Genomic DNA, 18,847 nt, shown 5'->3' on the forward strand with positions numbered 1-18,847 from the left:
CTCGGCTATCGCCTCGCGCGACTCTTACGCTTCCTTCATGCTTAGCAGCCTCCCGCGTGCATCCATAACTCAATAGTGTACGCTGTGGTGTTTACCATTTGTTTTATAACATAACATTGATACATTGTAGCTAACGAGTTCCCTTTTATTTAACAAATCTTAAGTGACCAGAAAAAACAAGCGCGCGCGGAAAAATAGTCTTTGCATTTGCTCACGTCAGCAGCGTACACCCATGGGCAAATGGGGGACGCTAAATTGACCAGTCAGAGCGCGCGCTTTACTTTGGTTATGTTATAAAGTTTTTTGTCGTCAACAATTCGAACTACGTATCTACAAGGTGGTTAGTCATATAATTTCTGACCGCCTCTCAATTGCAGTTCGGTTTTAGTAAATATGCTGTTAACGCAACAAGGGTTAAAGTGGCTCATATGTTTGCGCGTTTATTGCATCGTACACTGAAAGGTAAAAATGTGGGCTCAGTAAAAGCTGATAATGGTGCACAATCCTAATTTGAAGGACTATATCAACTCCTCAGCTCAAAAAAAGTTCCCCGAATATCCCCTTGAAAATTAGATAGCATCATATGCTTTTTTTTCCCAATAATGCGCTAATAAATATTTTCAAAGTTGTCTCAAGTGTTAAGATATAATTAGGTTTTTTCAGTTTCATAATTGATGATTTTACTCTTACTGAATCTACTTCCTCCGCCAAATGTTCCTATGTTCTGACAATAAATTCTCTCAATGGCCTACAAGAGTAAGCTATCCAGGAGTCTGAGAGTAACGCTTGGTTTTTCAATTTATTTTTTAATTTTAGCAGATAATCTTTCTTGTAACAATAGTATCAATGAAAAGAACGAGAAATGCCATTTTCCAGTCCACTATACTTCTAAGATAACCCCTTACAATATTCAATGCCTTTTGGATCAAGATAAATTCAAAACGAATAAACAAGACTTTCTCCGACATAATTTTAGAAAGGGTCATTATTTTGAGTTAGTAATAATTTCCTAGCTCCTTCAAACCAAAATTTATGAAGAACTTTATTCACTGGAAATAACTACTATATTAAAAAAATTGAAATAATGAATTAAAAATAAAAAACTTTAATAAAAATGAAATTAAAAATTGAATTAAATTGAAATATAAAAAGTAACATTTTTATAGCTTTGATTACGGTGGCCAATAGAGGACATGCCACATTTTCTTTTATCGGGTGATAAAATCAAAATATCGCGCGATAAATGATTAAATATCGCACGATAGATGAAAAATTATTGCGCGATAAATAAAAATTATCGCGCGATAATTTATCATTTATCGTGCGATGAATGAGAAACTTGTTAGGTGACGTAATCGGCTGTCATGCACGTTATTTCCGTGGACGACAATCGACAATTTTTAAAAAAATTCTTTTTTAAATTCTTTAAAATTGTTTTCTCAAATATAACTTAGTGAGCAGCACTTCTGCGAACAGTAGTTGTAATACTTCTTTAGTCGGACGCGTTTCGTCAAACGGTCGTAGAGTTCTTCAGGGAGTTTAACATGTATAACTAGACGCATGCATTGATAAGCCAAAGTTGGCGGCTAACTAAAAGCTAAAAGCGTTATAGCCCCCAAAATGTTTTTCTTGTTAAATTTTTCACGACCTCGCCTGTTCCTTTTCTTAAGTCCGGCCAAGCCTCTATGGTCATTGGCCTCCGTAATAGCCACTAGCTTTATTTAGTATATACTAAAACAGTGGATAGCGTCGAAGGCGCGCTGTGATTGGCTAGTCAAACTCCGAATATCCTATGCTATTTACCTCCGAGCAACTCGGCAAAAAAATGGCGTCCGGTTTGCATCCATGACAATCGAAGAAATCACTCAAATTAACGACGAAGCAGTCCCTAGGAAGCGACAAAGGAAGCGACTAAATTTGGTTTGGCCGTGTTTAAAGGTAATGGTTTAAATTTCTAACCCAGAGTTCATCGATAAAAAAAAAATGACAAAGGTTTTGTTTACAAATGCAAATTAATCTTGCGCGACTTGTTGTTTCAGTCCTTTCCGCGCGGGAAAATGTTGGAATGTATGCATTAAAATCAATTTTGGTGGTGTAGATTATCTCACTGTTTTAGTATATACTAAAACAACTATTCACCTCAGTGTCGGTGGTTAGCGGTAGATATCTACCGAGCCGCGAAGCGGCTCGGTAAATATCCACCACTAACCACCTCCACTTCGATGAATAGTTGTTAAATATTCCAGGACGATAGATATGCGTGACCTGTTCTCACAATTAGATACCACTCCATATTAAAAACAATTTAAAAAAAGCTGTGATCGTCGAGAACAGAGAAAGTTATTATTTATAGGGAGGTATCTTGATGTAATCAAATTCTCTCTGTGTGAGAGAAAACCAATAAATGTAGACATATCATCAGAGACGGTTGCCCGTGAAATCCGTTAAATCTTGCTCTGAACTCGAGTACATACGAACAAACCATCATTTATGAAATGAAGAGATTTTATTATTCCAAAATGATTGCAGTGGAATGTCCCCTCCCCCAATTCCCAGTAAACAGGCCAGACCACATCACAGAAATCTTGTGAGTGGGTTCTTTAAAGTCCCCTGCCTAACGAAATTAACTAATTAGTAGATGCAGGAGATGGGACCTACGGTTTATCCGAGAAGACTAGAGTGTCTATCCATTTCTTGATATTATAGAAAGGTAGCGCATTCTCCTCAGTTATTTTAAGACCTTGAGTGTTGGTCCGGCCGGGGCTCGAACCATCGACCTCGACCTCGTGCACAACAGTCCAGCGGTCTAACCAATTGAGCTAACCGGGAGGCGGTTACTTGTTGGTGCGGTATGACTGTTCTCGTCATCAACTCGGAGAGAAATTGTATTGGTCACGATACAACTCACGATATGAATTCATCTTCTTCGATTTAGCTATGGCAGACAGAGAGAAATTGTATTGGTCACGATACAACTCACGATATGAATTCATCTCCTTCGATTTAGCTATGGCAGACAGAGAGAAATTGTATTGGTCACGATACAACTCACGATATGAATTCATCTTCTTCGATTTAGCTATGGCAGACAGAGAGAAATTTTATTGGTCACGATACAACTCACGATATGAATTCATCTTCTTCGATTTAGCTATGGCAGATGGATTTTGTGGATTGCAAGTTTTTTCCTCTGAAAGGGGAAAAGCTTAATCTTAATCGCAGAATGAATTAATCGTCATGCAGAAACATATAAAACATAATAATGGAAAGTAAAAAACCAACAAATAACCAAGCACACAATTTTCTTCGAGTAGAAAAGCAATCTTGATCACGAAACTAGGCATTAGACGGGATTGGATCTTTTAAATTCGTGAATGTGAAATCTTTTATGTTCTCACCGAAATTGATGTAATGCAAAACAACATTGTTGATATTTCCAGGCATGTAGAGATAAAAAATGGTATCCTTACTTCTCCTTTGAATATCCATACAACAGATTGGATCAGAATAAATTTAAAATGATGAAAAAGCAAGACTTTCTCCAACACAATTTTGGAAGGTGTCAATTACTTCCAGTTACAATTTCTTAGCTCCTTCAAACTAAAAGATTTATAAAGGATTTTACTCACTGGAAATAAATACTGAGTAATAAGTTCTCACTAAAACATTTAGTGATAAAAACGAGCGATAAAAAATATGAACGACGTTTACACCGCTCCACGGTCATTTTCAAGTTAGAGTTCATGAGGAAACTTCCGCATATATACGATTTCTGAAACAATAGAATGAGGGTCAAAGCTAAGTATTTACATATAAACAATATAGAGCTAATAACTAATAAGAAAGTGCAAAATACAACGTTTTGCTCGTTGTATATCTCTTTAAGTGTGATCTGTGCGATACAGATTATTTCGGCTTTATAAGCCGACACCTACATCAACGTGTGGAGGAACATAAACGATCGGTAATCGGCAACCATGTAAGAGAACATGGAATCGAACCATGTGAAATCGCAAAGAACTTTAGGGTCCTGAGGAAATGCTCTGTCGAAACGTCGTTCATATTTTTTATCGCTCGTTTTTAATCACTAAATAACTACTGTGTTAATAAAATGAAAATAATAATAAAAAGCAGTTTGATAGCTTTGTGAGAAATTTTTCACATGCGCTTCATGAAAAAATTGATATGATGTTTCTTTACGTAACAGGTTCGCGGGGTAAAGGTAGAATTCTTGACGCTTACGCAAACTTCGAATTCCGACTGCGTGTTGGCTACGCAAACTTCCGACTACGTATCGACTGCTAGAATTCTCTCAGCTCCTTGCGTGATTAGGTGAGGTCTGAGAACACGGAAAGAGTCTTCTGTTGAGCAATTGTAGTTTTATGCCTATCCATGACTGCCGGACACAATTAGCTTGTCGTTCAACTGATGCTTTTTAATGACACAGAGCCTTGGACGACGTATTATCAGATGAGACTACGAAAACAAACAAACAAACACGCATGACATAATCACGAGGGACTTCACTCGCGCTGTCACGCCATCACAATAGTGTGACGAACAAAAACCTTCAAATCCTCATTCTTTTTCTATGTTAAAGTATCAAAGACAAGTAGTCTACGGTGTTCTCTCTAGATTGCTTTCATTAAACCCTTTTCGATCTTTTGATTTGCAACGATGTCTTCGAATCCATTTTATTTTCCAGCTATGGCGGAAAGTAACCTCCCGACAGCGGCAGAGAAAGTGGAAGGGAAAAGTGAGCTTTCCCCCACAGGTGAGAAGAGGCAACAAAGAAAGACTTCTTTATCGTATTTTCAAAGTGTTTATCTGTTATATTAACAGCGGAGTGGAAACAAACTTTTCTCGTGTTTTCCCGACATTCCGCGTGGTTTATCAGCCGGCAAACCGATAGGGAGTGTAGTTTATTGCTTCTATGACATAAATATGTTTGGCGCCATTTGACAGGACGAGAACATGTTTCCAGTTTTCTATGGATATATAAGCAAATGTAGAGTAGGTTTTTGACTAATCAGAGAGCGCACATTTTGTCTGAGATATGTTATAAAGTGTGTTAGAGCGCTAGTTAGAATTGCATATAGTTGTGAATCACTGACAGAATTAAAATATTTTCTTGGTAATTTCAGCGACAGGGGAAAGTCAAGTTACGTCAAGTGACACAAAACTGTGTGTATACGATGATCCTTTAAGAGGTGAGGAAAGCTGGTGAAACTAGACTCTCTCAAGGACGCCCTAGTGTAGTTTTTAACACATTCACATCAAAAAGTGTATCTGTTCTGAAAATAACTTGGCGAGAGCCACGTGTCGTACATGACATCACTGTTAAATTTGCCACAAAGGTAGACAAAGGACTCAGTGCAGAGAACAAATGGACATTTGCAGTCGGCACTCAAAGTCAAGAGTAAAAGAAATTGATTTGGCGAAAAGGATGCAAGGGGCGTTAATGCTTGACGGAGACACTGACACCCAGATAACTTATCAAGTTTTATGATTTGATTTAGACACAACGCGCGCTCTGACTGGTCAAAATCTATTGTTTCTTTGTCTATATACCCCCATAGAAAAGTAAAACATCTTCCTGTCTTGTCAAATGGCGCCACGTGAGGTGAATTGCTAGATTTCGATTTTTTAAAAGCCCATAGTTTGGAGGACACGACGAGGACTCTTTGAACGCCAAAAACAACGAAAAAGACTCTATGTTTTGCAACGTTATCATACGTTTTATTCAAAATGCAGTTTAACTTACTGCTTGCTCTCGTAGCCAGAAGTCGTGTGTGGGATTTTTAAGATGAGCCCGGAAGGCTGTCTTTTACAGCTGTTTAATGATTTTCTTTGCAGTAAACATCTGTATGCACAAGATCGTAGGTGCTCGTACGAACACACGCGATAGCGGTAGCTATGAAAGATCATGAGCAAATGTTGATCTTATAGAATCCGGATTTTGAGATGCGCAGAACGCGCGTGGGAGTTGCTAAACTCACAAAAGCTATTGTATGAAAATAAGTCCGGTGAACTCTTCTTTCTATTGTTACAATATGATAATAACGTCGAAAGGAATCATCAGAAAAAAAAAAATGAAAATTCTACGAAAGAAAATTTGCGATCTGTGAAAATTACCTTTTTTTTAGATTTTCTGAAATTCCGCTCCGTATAATTTTTTAAAAATCTTTGTGCATTTTCCTTTTCAAGTGCCAAGAGCAATCACTGAAAAAAATCACGGGGTCACCGGTTAGTTTTCGAATTATTTAAGCCACAAGCTAAAAAATGCGTTTGAATAAGCCTATCAAAGCGTCGCCATGGAAACTGCTAATGACAAAATGACACCTATGATTATATAATTTAACCCCGTAAAAGTGTTCAACTGGCCTTGGTCAGTCTTTCTGTTGTATTATTTCAAAGAAACAAACCATCAAAAAGATGAAAACCGGTACGGGCCACCTCAGGTGAAAGAACTTCAAAAATTTTCGACTAGAATAACCGAGACCGCCCCCCCGACAAGGACAAGTTGACATATTTTTTCTTCAAGAAAATTGTAGCGACAAGTTGACTGGATTTTCATTTAGATATGTACTGAAAATTTTATTTACTGATGAGAACAAAAACCACTTGCAAAGTGAATGTGCGTTCAACATTAATGACAACTCCGTTTGCTATGCGAGATGTAATCTTTCCTTTGGTAATTTTTGCCAAGTTTAAACGTTTTAAGCTCATTCTGTAAATTTTAACGAGGACTCAAAGAAGGCTTTTAATCAAGCTGAGGTAATAGTGACAAATTTGGTGGAAGGAAAATAGTGTGCTGCAAAAAGAGCCAGACGGTGTTGAAATCAGCGATTTTGCCGCTTTTCTCGTGGTGCCGTCCAGTAATGTTGGTTTAGTAACTTAGTTCTCATAATCGAAATAAATTTCATCATTCAAAACTCTACAACTAACCTTTATTTCCCTGAAAAAACCTCCGAAAAATATCAAAACTGCTATCTAGGTTATCAAATAGTAATCGTAGTGGTAGGCCAATTCTGAAAAGAAAAATCGCATTTTCTCCCTTCAAACTGTGGTATTCCTCAGAAGAACTGTATAGCTTGTGCCTTAATCTTGCATATCGCTATTTCTTGTTAGTTTTCATTGCAATTTCTGCTCAGTTTCTTCGTGCCATTGCTTTCATTCAGCGACAAACTAACTACAGTCGTCGTTCTTCTGGCTGACAGTTCATTCTGTTTCCGGCGCTTTGACTAGTTTACCGCACTTTTTGATAGTTTTCATGAGAACCAGCAGCTTTATCACAAAATAAGATTAAATTCATTATTCTCTTGGATGAACCTTACTCATGTCTATGTCCTAAAACCAATAAACCACCATTTCTATCGATTTACCGGCTGATAAACCGGTGGGAGAACAAGGGTAAAGTTGGAAAACCACGAGGCGCAGCCGAGTGGTTTACAAACGTTTCGAGGTCACCAGCAAATGTAGACTTGAATGCTCGAATAAGTTTTAATTTCACGAAGATCTGGTTTGACTGTACAAAAAAGGAAACAAACGTAAACAAAACGAAGCGAAACGAAAATACTACAGTGACAACATTCTTACAAGATTTGTGGACTCTCAGGAAACGTAGAGAAAGCATTCATGAGAAAAATAAACAGACATTTAGGACCGAACTTTGACTTCTGGAGGTCCGAGCACATGGTCCATACCATAATATCAAAGATACATGACGTAGATTACCAGTCCCGCGCGGACTGAACACGGAAAACGTTCTGTAACTTACAACACTCAAACGGTGTGTTTTCAGAGATAGCGAAAGTATTTCTTGAGGAAGGTAACAAAGAATACAAACAAGGAGAAGCTGAAGACGCCATGAATTCTTACACTGAAGGACTACAAGTGAACTGCAAGGATGAACGGCTGAACGCCAAGCTTTACAGCAACAGGGCAGCAGCCCATTTCCATTTGAGTAAGAATTTGAATTTCAAATTCATAATGGTAATAATAGTAAGGTAATGTCACGCAATTTGCTCCAGGTAGAGAAATGATGCTCGCAAGTGGACCACAACTTAAGAAATTGCATAAGGAGAGCCAAAGCGGTGCATTCCAGATACTAGGTGGGCGTTACTAACAATAGAGATGCAAATCCGCACGTTACGAGCGACGGAAATAGAACAGAAGATTGTTTTTCCATGGAGTAATCACATCACAATTCAAAAGCAATATCTAAGCAATTGCAATTTTTCAGGCCTTTTTACTAGAACTGCATGTAATGATCCCTTATTTTTTGAATTCCATAGGAAACTACTCGGAGTGTCTCGATGATGCAACAGTTGCTGTTCAACTGGAACCCACTTTAATCAAAGCTATCAAAAAAGGTGGGTTTTAAACCATAAGCCATCAAAATCTTTCCTGTGATTTCGTCGAAAGGGGACCTTGCGGGTTACAATGATAGTCTTGAATAATAGTCTTTATTCAATCAAAGGATAAAAAATACCTATCCTAAGTAACAATGAAAAAGTATTAAGTGATACACGATAAAATACAATAATAATATAAGATAGAATATACTACACTAGATTATATTTAAAAATAAGTCTATTTACAAAAGTTTTTTTAAATCTCTCCGTTTTTATCTGAGGAAGGTGACACCTCGTACGAAAATTATATACTAATTCTTTTTCTTTGAGAATGATCACACCTAGTTTATGATTATCAATAGCTCTTTTGAAAACGGATTTATCTTGGTGTTCTAAAAGATTAAAAATGCTGAGTGTTTGAGAGGTAAAATGACGGTTTTGGCACCTGTTTAAAAACGGTGTATAACATTTAAATCAGAGTCAGAAGCAGCATACACAGCGAGACCATAAGTGTATAAACAATAATAATAATAATAATAATAATAATAATAATAATACATAAGTGTATAAACGGTGTATAACATTTAAATCAGAGTCAGAAGCAGCATACACAGCGAGACCATAAGTGTATAAACAATAATAATAATAATAATAGTAATAATAATACATAAGTGTATAAACGGTGTATAACATTTAAATCAGATTCAGAAGCAACATACACAGCGAGACCATAAGTGTATAAACAATAATAATAATAATAATAATAATAATAATACATAAGTGTATAAACGGTGTATAACATTTAAATCAGAGTCAGAAGCACCATACACAGCGAGACCATAAGTGAGAATGAGAAGGACTGGGATCTTAAATAAGTGATCAATTTCCTTTTGGCTAAACAAGTTACTTTCGTAGAGTTCTGAGAATGTGAAGGCACTTGTTAGCTTTTGTGAGCGTAAGTCTTACATGCTCGCTGAATTTACAATAGGCTGAAAGATCAGACCGAGCAATACATTAGGCTATCACATTGATGAATGTTATTGATGGGAACGTACTGATTGCGTGTACCGCTACTTTCCTTCTCTCTAAATATCACATCTTTTCACTTACTCGGATTACACAGCATCTGATTATTCATACTCCAACTGAGAAATTGATTTACCAGGTCTACTGACGTATCTAAATCCTTCCATACGGGTGCTAAAATAGTTGAGCCATCAGCATATGTGAAGAGCACGCGCGTGTCGTTTATAAAGATATCCAGGTCATTGAGGAAAATATTAAATAAATATGGACCCCGCACTTCCTTGTATGGCCCCCTTATTGACACATACCCAGTGACTTTACCCTTGGTGTTCATGGTATCTAGTGTGTCAACGCCTGGTTAGCTTGCGTTGCAGCCGGACGTGTCACACAATCCCCGGCATAGTCCGTCTGCGAATCGGCTCCCTAAAGCTTGTTCTGATATCTCGTAGGGATCCACGGCTCTGTGTATTCATTTCTGATTGGTTGTTTTCTTACGCGCCTTATGATTGATGATATTCTTGCGAAATTTATCACGCAGTGCTAGAAATAAATATCGTCGCGTGTAAATTGTATATTGGAAGTACTTTTGTACAAAGGTTTCCTTTGCATCTCAAAAGGTTGAAAAGGTTATACCTGATTTGTCCTTTTATGGTAATTTATGCTGTCGCGTCATCGAAAAGGGAAACGAAAGAGTGTTACTTTTAAAGGAATAAATTGAATATATCAAATAAAGTTGAAATGGTAAATAAAGAAACTGTTTGGGGTTGCGTCGGTTGGGGTAACGAAATAATTTGAATATATGAACAAAGTTGAAATGGTAAATTGGCCACCGTTACGATTATAAAAGCTGACGTTTCGAGCGTTAGCCCTTCGTCATTAGCTCCGACGAAGGGCTAACGCTCGAAACGTCAGCTTTTATAATCGTAACGGTGGCCAATTTACCATTTCAACTTTGTTCATATATTCAAATTATTTCGTTACCCCCACCGACGCAGCCCCAAACAATTTCTTTAGAAACTATTAGCCTTCACTTCTAAAGGGATGGAAACAATTCGACGTACTCACCGAGATTAAAAGTTTGGTAATATCTTTGCGATCGATCAAAAACAATTACGTCTGCCGAAACTGTGTTGCGAAATTGAAAAAACGTCGGTCACTTATCGAGCAAACAAAAAAACTGGAAGCAGATCTCAAAAGCCTTAGTACAAGGGAATATTCTCTTAGAGTCAAACGATCTGGGGAACTGCTAAGTGACGACCACGATGCTCCAACATCGAAAAAAATCTGCGATGGATCTGACGGCGGTTTTGCCCACTTCATTACTTCATCTCCTTTTCTTTCATAAGCGATCGCAACGGCGATATTACAACGAGAACACTGGAACCGTGAGGCGTTCTGAACAGAGCATCCGCAGCGATCGGAAGGCACGGCAAAATCAAAGATTTACCGTAGCCAGTCAGCAAATTTACAAAAATATTTCGTTCTCCAAGAAATTTGCGAGGTGCATTTTCCTTTTCAGGTAGAAGATTATCGATTTCAAACTGCTCTCTCACGGCTTTGAATGTTTTTTGCCAACGTTCTTCTGTATTTGCAGACATCTTGTTTCCAGCTCGAAGTAAATTTGACGTTTAATGTAATGTACAACTGTTATAAAGTATTTGGGAAACCTACACAAATTTATTTTTGGCATTACGTGATAGTTGCGTGGTCACTTTCGCAAGAGTTATCCAATCAGATAGCGCGTAAGCCAATCAAAAATGGATACACAAATAGCGGGATATCGGAACAAGCTTTAGGGAGCCGTTGTGCAGACTGACTATACCGGCGGCTAGACTGTCTACGACGCAGGCTACGCCTGCTGTGTGGGTAAAAAATGCATATAAAGGTCAATAAGTTTTCTATTGAATTTTTATTAGGAGCCGCTTTGCAGTGGCTCCTTGTTGTCCATCGTCATTTCTTCCACATCTCAAATTGTCTTCATCATCACAATTTGTTTTGGAGCCAAACATCAAATTTAGTCGATTTTCTGCATAAATTTAAACCTTGACAGTAAATAATTACCTTGCACCACCAATTACTTCCTTCTTTGCAGGAGCCAATGCCTGTAACGAGCTTTGCTTGTACAAAGAAGAAAGAAGCTGGTTGCACATGGGATTGGCCGTATCCTTTAAGAATTTTTCAAACATGATGCGAAAAATACTTCAATGAAACTGGAAAAAGTTCAATTCAGGCTTTTCTACACATTATGCAAGCAAGGTTCCTTCATACCGCAGTGAGCCGTCATAACAAACTGAGGTATTCTCATAGATTTTTTCGATTATTCCACAAGAAATCGCCAAAACAGGGGGCTATAATATCGAAAACACAGAGTTTGAGCTGAAGGCCCCTCATTATTTTTTTTCTAGACAAGCATACCCTAGACAATCAAAACTAAACAAATAGTTGCGCTTAAGGGTCGCTTCAATTACTCTAATAAAACCAAATCTCTAAAACAAACCCTCGCTCGAATTATGATTCCATCTTTAAGATTCTATCTGATATTCAAGTATTGCTAAAATAAACATTTCCAGAGCACTTTCGCGCATCCGTTTCTATCCTTGACAAGGTCTAAGATCGACAACAATAACGAATGTGTGCTCCATTTGCTTACCAAATCTAATGCTGAACTAAAAGTTATGGCGAATAGGTATGCCATTCTCGGCAACGCTTATCGAAGTCAAGGACAGTTGAAAACGGCAATCGACTACCATCAACGTTATCTACAAATTACTAAAGAAGTGGGAGACAGGGCCGGAGAGGGAAGAGCTTATGGCAATCTCAGCAACGCTTATCAAGGTCTAGGACAGTTCAAAACAGCATTCGACTACCATCAACGTCATCTAGAAATTGCTAAAGAAGTGGGAGACAAGGCCGGAGAGGGAGGAAGTTATGGCAATCTCGGCAACGCTTATCAAGGTCTAGGACAGTTCAAAAAAGCAATCGACTACCATCAACGTCGTCTACAAATTGCTAAAGATGTGGGAGACAAGGCCGGAGAGGCAAGAGGTTATGGCAATCTCGGCAACGCTTATGATGGTCTAGGACAGTTAAAAACAGCAATCGACTACCATCAAAGTCATCTAGAATTTGCTAAAGAAGTGGGAGACAAGACCGGAGAGGGAAGAGGTTATGGCAATCTCGGCAACGCTTATCGAGGTCTAGGACAGTTCAAAAAAGCAATCGACTACCATCAACGTCATCTAGAAATTGCCAAAGAAGTGGGAGACAGGGCCGGAGAGGGAAGAGCTTATGGCAATCTCGGCAACGCTTATCAAGGTCTAGGACAGTTCAAAACAGCATTCGACTACCATCGACGTCATCTAGAAATTGCTAAAGAAGTGGGAGACAAGGCCGGAGAGGGAAAAAGTTATGGCAATCTCGGGAACACTTATCGAGGTCTAGGACAGTTCAAAACAGCAATCGACTACCATCGACGTGATCTAGAAATTGCTAAAGAAGTGGGAGACAAGGCCGGAGAGGGAGGAAGTTATTGCAATCTCGGCAACGCTTATCAAGGTCTAGGACAGTTCAAAACAGCAATCGACTACCATCAACGTCATCTAGAAATTGCTAAAGAAGTGGGAGACAAGGCCGGAGAGGGAAGAAGTTATGGCAATCTCGGCAACGCTTATCGAGGTCTAGGACAGTTCAAAACAGCAATCGACTACCATCAACGTCATCTAGAAATTGCTAAAGAAGTGGGAGACAAGGCCGGAGAGGGAAAAAGTTATGGCAATATCGGCAACGCTTATCAAGGTCTAGGACAGTTCAAAACAGCATTCGACTACCATCAACGTGATCTAGAAATTGCTAAAGAGGTGGGAGACAAGGCCGGAGAGGGAAAAACTTATGGCAATATCGGTAACGCTTATCAAGGTCTAGGACAGTTCAAAACAGCAATCGACTACCATCAACGTCGTCTACAAATTGCGGAAGAAGTGGGAGACAAGGCCGGAGAGGGAAGAAGTTATGGCAGTCTCGGCAACGCTTATGACGGTCTAGGACAGTTCAAAACAGCAATCGCATACCATCAATGTCATCTAGAAATTGCTAAAAAAGTGGGAGACAAGGCCGGAGAGGGAAGAAGTTATGGCAATCTCGGCAACGCTTATCAAGGTCTAGGACAGTTCAAAACAGCAATCGACTACCATCAACGTCGTCTAGTAATTGCGAAAGAAGTGGGAGACAAGGCCGGAGAGGGAGGAAGTTATGGCAATCTCGGCAACGCTTATCGAGGTCAAGGACAGCTCAAAACAGCAATCGACTACCATCAACATCATCTACAAATTGCTAAAGAAGTGGGAGACAAGGCCGGAGAGGGAAGAAGTTATTGCAATCTCGGCAACGCTTATGACGGTCTAGGACAGTTCAAAACAGCAATCGACTACCATCAACGTGATCTAGAAATTGCTAAAGAACTGGGAGACAAGGCGGGAGAGGGAGGAAGTTATTGCAATCTCGGCAATGCTTATCAAGGTCTAGGACAGTTCAAAACAGCAATCGACTACCATCAACGTCGTCTAGAAATTGCTAAAGAAGTGGGAGACAAGGCCGGAGAGGGAACAAGTTATGGCAATCTCGGCAACGCTTATCGAGGTCTAGGACAGTTCAAAACAGCAATCGACTACCATCAACGTCATCTAGAAATTGCTAAAGAAGTGGGAGACAAGGTCGGAGAGGGAAGAGCTTATGGCAATCTCGGCAACGCTTATGGTAGCGTAGGACAGTTCAAAACAGCAATCGACTACCATCAACGTGATCTAGAAATTGCTAAAGAAGTGGGAGACAAGGCCGGAGAGGGAGGAAGTTATGGCAATATCGGTAACGCTTATCAGGGTCTAGGACAGTTCAAAACAGCAATCGACTACCATCAACGTCGTCTAGAAATTGCTAAAGAAGTGGGAGACAAGGCCGGAGAGGGAAAAAGTTATGGCAATCTCGGGAACACTTATCGAGGTCTAGGACAGTTCAAAACAGCAATCGACTACCATCGACGTGATCTAGAAATTGCTAAAGAAGTGGGAGACAAGGCCGGAGAGGGAGGAAGTTATTGCAATCTCGGCAACGCTTATCAAGGTCTAGGACAGTTCAAAACAGCAATCGACTACCATCAACGTCATCTAGAAATTGCTAAAGAAGTGGGAGACAGGGCCGGAGAGGGAGGAAGTTATGGTAATCTTGGCAACGCTTATCAAGGTCTAGGACAGTTCAAAACAGCAATCGACTACCATCAAGGTCATCTAGAAATTGCTAAAGAAGTGGGAGACAAGGCCGAAGAGGGAAGAAGTTATGGCAATCTCGGCAACGCTTATCAAGGTCTAGGACAGTTCAAAACAGCAATCGACTACCATCAACGTCATCTAGAAATTGCTAAAGAAGTGGGAGACAAGGCCGGAGAGGGAGGAAGTTATGGCAATCTCGGTATTGCTTATGGTAGCGTAGGACAGTTTGAAACAGCAATTGACTACCATCAACGTCATCTAGACATTGCTAAAGAAGTGGGAGACAAGGCCGGAGAGGGAAGAAGTCACTGCCTTCTCGGAAGAATTCATCTCCGTCAAAGAAAGTTTATAAAAGCAATCGAGTGTCTACGATGTCACCTAGAAATTGCTAAAGAAGTAGGAGACAGGGCTGGAGAGGCATGCTCACTCTGTTCACTGGGAACAAGTTTTGAGTATCATGGAAATTTTTTCATGGCTTTTCACTGCTTTAAATCTAGTGTAGAGGTGTATGATGACATCAGGGCTAGTCTCCAATTCAAAGATCAGTGGAAGATTTGTTATCGTGATCAGCACTGTGCGGCATACAAAGGTTTGTGGCGTATAAATCTAAATCAAGGTGAAGTTGTAAATGCTCTTCTTGCCGCAGAAAATGGACGTGCCCAAGCTTTAAGAGATCTCATGAACACAAAATATCAGCCGTCTGATTCTTCAAGGAGCACCCATTCGTGCCTTGCCCTGAGTTTTGTTCCACCTAACACAGTTTTTATAGCTATTAGTGGACCTTACCTTTACTTCTGGGTTTTCCTTAGTAAACATAATATCCAGATGAGAAAGGTACACGTGAACAATTATAAGTATGAGGATGAATTGGAATTTTTCATCCAGCAACTGAACAAAACTGCCCTTGAAGAAATCAGAAAAAGAGGTTCTCTTACAGGTAGAGATCCTTCACCTGATGCGCCAAAAGATGGGGAAGTGGGGAACGATATGGTTCGAATTGATGTGAGAAGCTCTCAATCAAGTGCTCTACAGAAGCTGCATGACATCATTATTACTCCTATTGCTGGTCTGATCAATGGCAACGAGCTTACATTTCTTCCAGAGGGACCTTTTTTCCTCGTACCTTATGCAGCATTGGAGGATTCGATGTCAACGTATCTGAGTGATTCTTTCAGAATTCGTTTGCTTCCGTCCCTGACAACCTTACAACAAATAAATGATTGCCCATCTGATTTTCATGTGAAGAGTGGTGCATTGCTTGTTGGCGATCCATGTTTGAAAGATCTCATCTACCAGCAAAGACAGTTGGTGCAACTTCCGGGAGCAAGGAAAGAAGTGGAGATGATTGGACGCATGCTAAATATTTCCGCCCTCACTGGAGGAATGGCAACAAAACATGAAGTTTTAAAACGCCTGTCATCGGTGGCGTTAGTACACATTGCAGCGCACGGTAGAATGGAAACTGGAGAAATTATCCTGGCACCAAACACCGTAAGAGAAGACCCTCAGCCTCAAGATAAAGACTATCTAATGACGGTGGAAGATGTTCTAGAAGCTGGGCTACGGGCACGACTGGTTGTTCTAAGTTGTTGTTACAGCGGTCGTGGGGAGGTTATGGCTGAGGGTGTGGTCGGCATCGCGCGAGCCTTTTTGGGTGCCGGCGCTAGATCTGTTGTGGTAACTTTGTGGGCGATTGACGACGAGGGAACTCTGGAGTTCATGAGTTTCTTCTATGATGCACTTGTTCAGGGCAAGAAGGCAAGTGAAGCTCTCAATCAGGCCATGAAGTGTATGAGAGAAACTAAGAACTTCAAGGAGGTCAAGTACTGGGCACCATTTGCACTCGTTGGTGATGACGTCAGCCTGGATTTCGAGGAAATTCAGATACTTAACCAGGTAAATACTATGTTTATAGCTTTTTTTATAAATTACAAGTGACTTTAAATCAAAGTTATAGCTTTATCTGGGAGTATTGATATCTATGTTGTTATTTTGCTTTTAATCGTGTTAGGAATTTCTCTTTTTGCTCGATCGATTGCGATGCAATTCAAAGTTGATACATTTAAGATGATACCTTTTATAAAAAATCCCGTTGTGCATTATATCGTTTCACGTTGTAAAGCCAAAGAATAAACTTAAAGACGACTCAGCGTTCCTCCCTAAAGTTTGGATTCTTTCTTTTCTCAGTTAAAGCAGTCAGCATTGGGACTGCATCAGAAAGGGGACGAAACCCAAAATTAACGGCTTCCTACAAACGTTTACATTTGGAAAGGAAACCAGCACGACACCAATGAAATATTTTGTCAAGAGTCTTCTTTTCGAATCAGAGAGAACCAGAAACAAGGATAGCTAAATTTGGCAAGAGTGGTGAAGGATTTTCATTGACTCCTCAAAAGTTTATTTTTCTCTTGCGTGAACTGCTCTTACGAACTTAAAAGAACGTTGGACACTCAAAAGGAAAAGGACTTTGGATTGTTTCTTTTTTTAATCTTTGATATATTGCTCGAACTAATTTTAACGCATTTGTTAATGTGACGACTTCAAATTATCATGACTAACTGTATAACAAATTGCTTTTTCAATATGAGAAGAATGAAGGTGATACTTACAAACAAGATCTCGGGTAATACATCTACGTTAGAGTTAAAACGTCTCGCAAACGTTTTCTACTTTTTAAAGGAGTTTTTGTTAGTCGTCTTTTACCTTGTAGTTGTTAAAAAGCTATCAAAGCCATATGCATGTCCAGAGAGTCTCCAGAGAATTTGGAGAATATTCAGTTTTCCGATTGCTCGATTATTTTAGTTTCAGTCGAATGGAAATTGTGTGATAAACTTTTAGAAGAGTTTTGCTTAGTTATAAGTGATCGATGTTATTTTGTGTCGCAGAAACATTGTATTTTTCTCTTTAATTTTGGACTTAAAATGACAGATTCTAACGTTTGTGGCCATTATTTAATATTAGTATTACGATGGATTTAGCAGATTTTTCCTTTGCCCTTGGATATGAACGCCTGTTATTTTTTTACAAGCAATACGATAAAATTTAAGTAATCGTATTTCTGAAAGTTTCACCTCTCATCTTTGTAAAAAGTAAAATTTTTTAACAATCGTTTCTGGGATTTTCCGAGGTTAAAATATCTTCAAAACCGACGTCTCGATCAGTTTTACTGGTCTTCCTCAGGCTGTTTAAAGGTTTTTCAATATGGCGGATTGTTTAGTCTTTCGGTTCTGAAAATACCTTAACCTCGGAAAATCCCAGAAATGATTCCATAAAATTTAAGTATCCTGTTAAAACTAATCGTACAGTAGCAAACGAGAATTAATAAAAGTTGTAGATTTTGCTTTACTGGCCAGGTTCAAATTGTGTTTAATAGGAATCTACAAGTAAAGAAGCTCAGAAGTTGCAAGGAAGTTGGAGGCAAATGATGAAAATAGTCACTCCTATTGGTTTGTTTACCTACCTACTACAAAAACATTTGAAAAAATTGGACAAGCCGAATGTTTCGAATTTTGTTTGAAGAGAGGGGTAAGTCGAAAAAAAATAAATAAATAAGTTAGGAAATCTCTCATAACCTATGGGGCTCATTCGATAAGAACTTTTGCCCAACAATTTTGAATTGTTTTATTGACTGAGCGATAAACTTCGATAATTTTTGATTTTATAACCGCTACAGAAGTTTCCTCGGCACCCTTTCCTTAGGATGTCGAGTGACGTGCTTAGTTTGTGCGTTACATGATAGAAATGAAGTTTTATCATAGTTCGTTGAAATTTTGATTGGACCCAAAAGGCAAGAAAAGTAACATTTTTTAACTGCAGGATGTGGTGTGATAATCTCTTTCTGGAAAGCGTCCTCCGCAACGGGGTAGCCCAGGGAAAGACACACTAAGAAAAGTATTTGCGTTTCCTCGCCTATGAAAATGATTTCAAAACCTAAGATCCAAACTGAGCTAAAGACAGAATGCGAAAGAAAGCTGAACTAAAGAGGAAGTAGGGGATATGCGGAATTTGAAATTTAAAATGGTTTTAGAAGATGACGCTTCCAATTTGAATTTGGGATTGTTTATTTTTGAGGGGGGGAACAAAAACCAAACAGTCTTGGAGAAAGAATGAATCTGGAACAGACAGGTGTGAGGAGAACACAGGCACTGCACATTCCTGCTATGCTGAAGCAGAGATGTCTAATGAAACTGACCGTAGAAAGAA

General features: G+C 39.1%; 1 protein-coding gene across 1 annotated transcript; it reads left to right on the forward strand.

Moving 5' to 3' along the window:
- Positions 1-4,707: 4,707 nt before the first annotated feature.
- Positions 4,708-17,989, forward strand: LOC148738171 (uncharacterized). The gene is made up of 8 exons (XM_088749392.1): positions 4,708-4,774; positions 5,139-5,210; positions 7,805-7,966; positions 8,298-8,375; positions 11,476-11,543; positions 11,996-13,778; positions 13,899-16,540; positions 16,832-17,989. The coding sequence occupies exons 1-8, from the start codon at positions 4,708-4,710 to the stop codon at positions 16,883-16,885; spliced, it is 4,926 nt and encodes a 1,641-aa protein (XP_088605518.1). The 3' UTR covers positions 16,886-17,989.
- Positions 17,990-18,847: the final 858 nt, after the last annotated feature.

This window comes from Stylophora pistillata, chromosome 2, assembly GCF_964205215.1.
Source record: "Stylophora pistillata chromosome 2, jaStyPist1.2, whole genome shotgun sequence".
NCBI lineage: Eukaryota > Metazoa > Cnidaria > Anthozoa > Scleractinia > Pocilloporidae > Stylophora > Stylophora pistillata.

Coding starts and splice junctions, on each gene's coding strand:
- LOC148738171 (XM_088749392.1), top strand. CDS start 4,708: ATGGCGGAAAGTAACCTCCCGACAGCGGCAGAGAAAGTGGAAGGGAAA. Junction 7,967..8,297: donor AGCAGCCCATTTCCATTTGA/GTAAGAATTTGA, acceptor TGAATTCCATAG/GAAACTACTCGGAGTGTCTC. Junction 11,544..11,995: donor GGTTGCACATGGGATTGGCC/GTATCCTTTAAG, acceptor ACAAGGTCTAAG/ATCGACAACAATAACGAATG.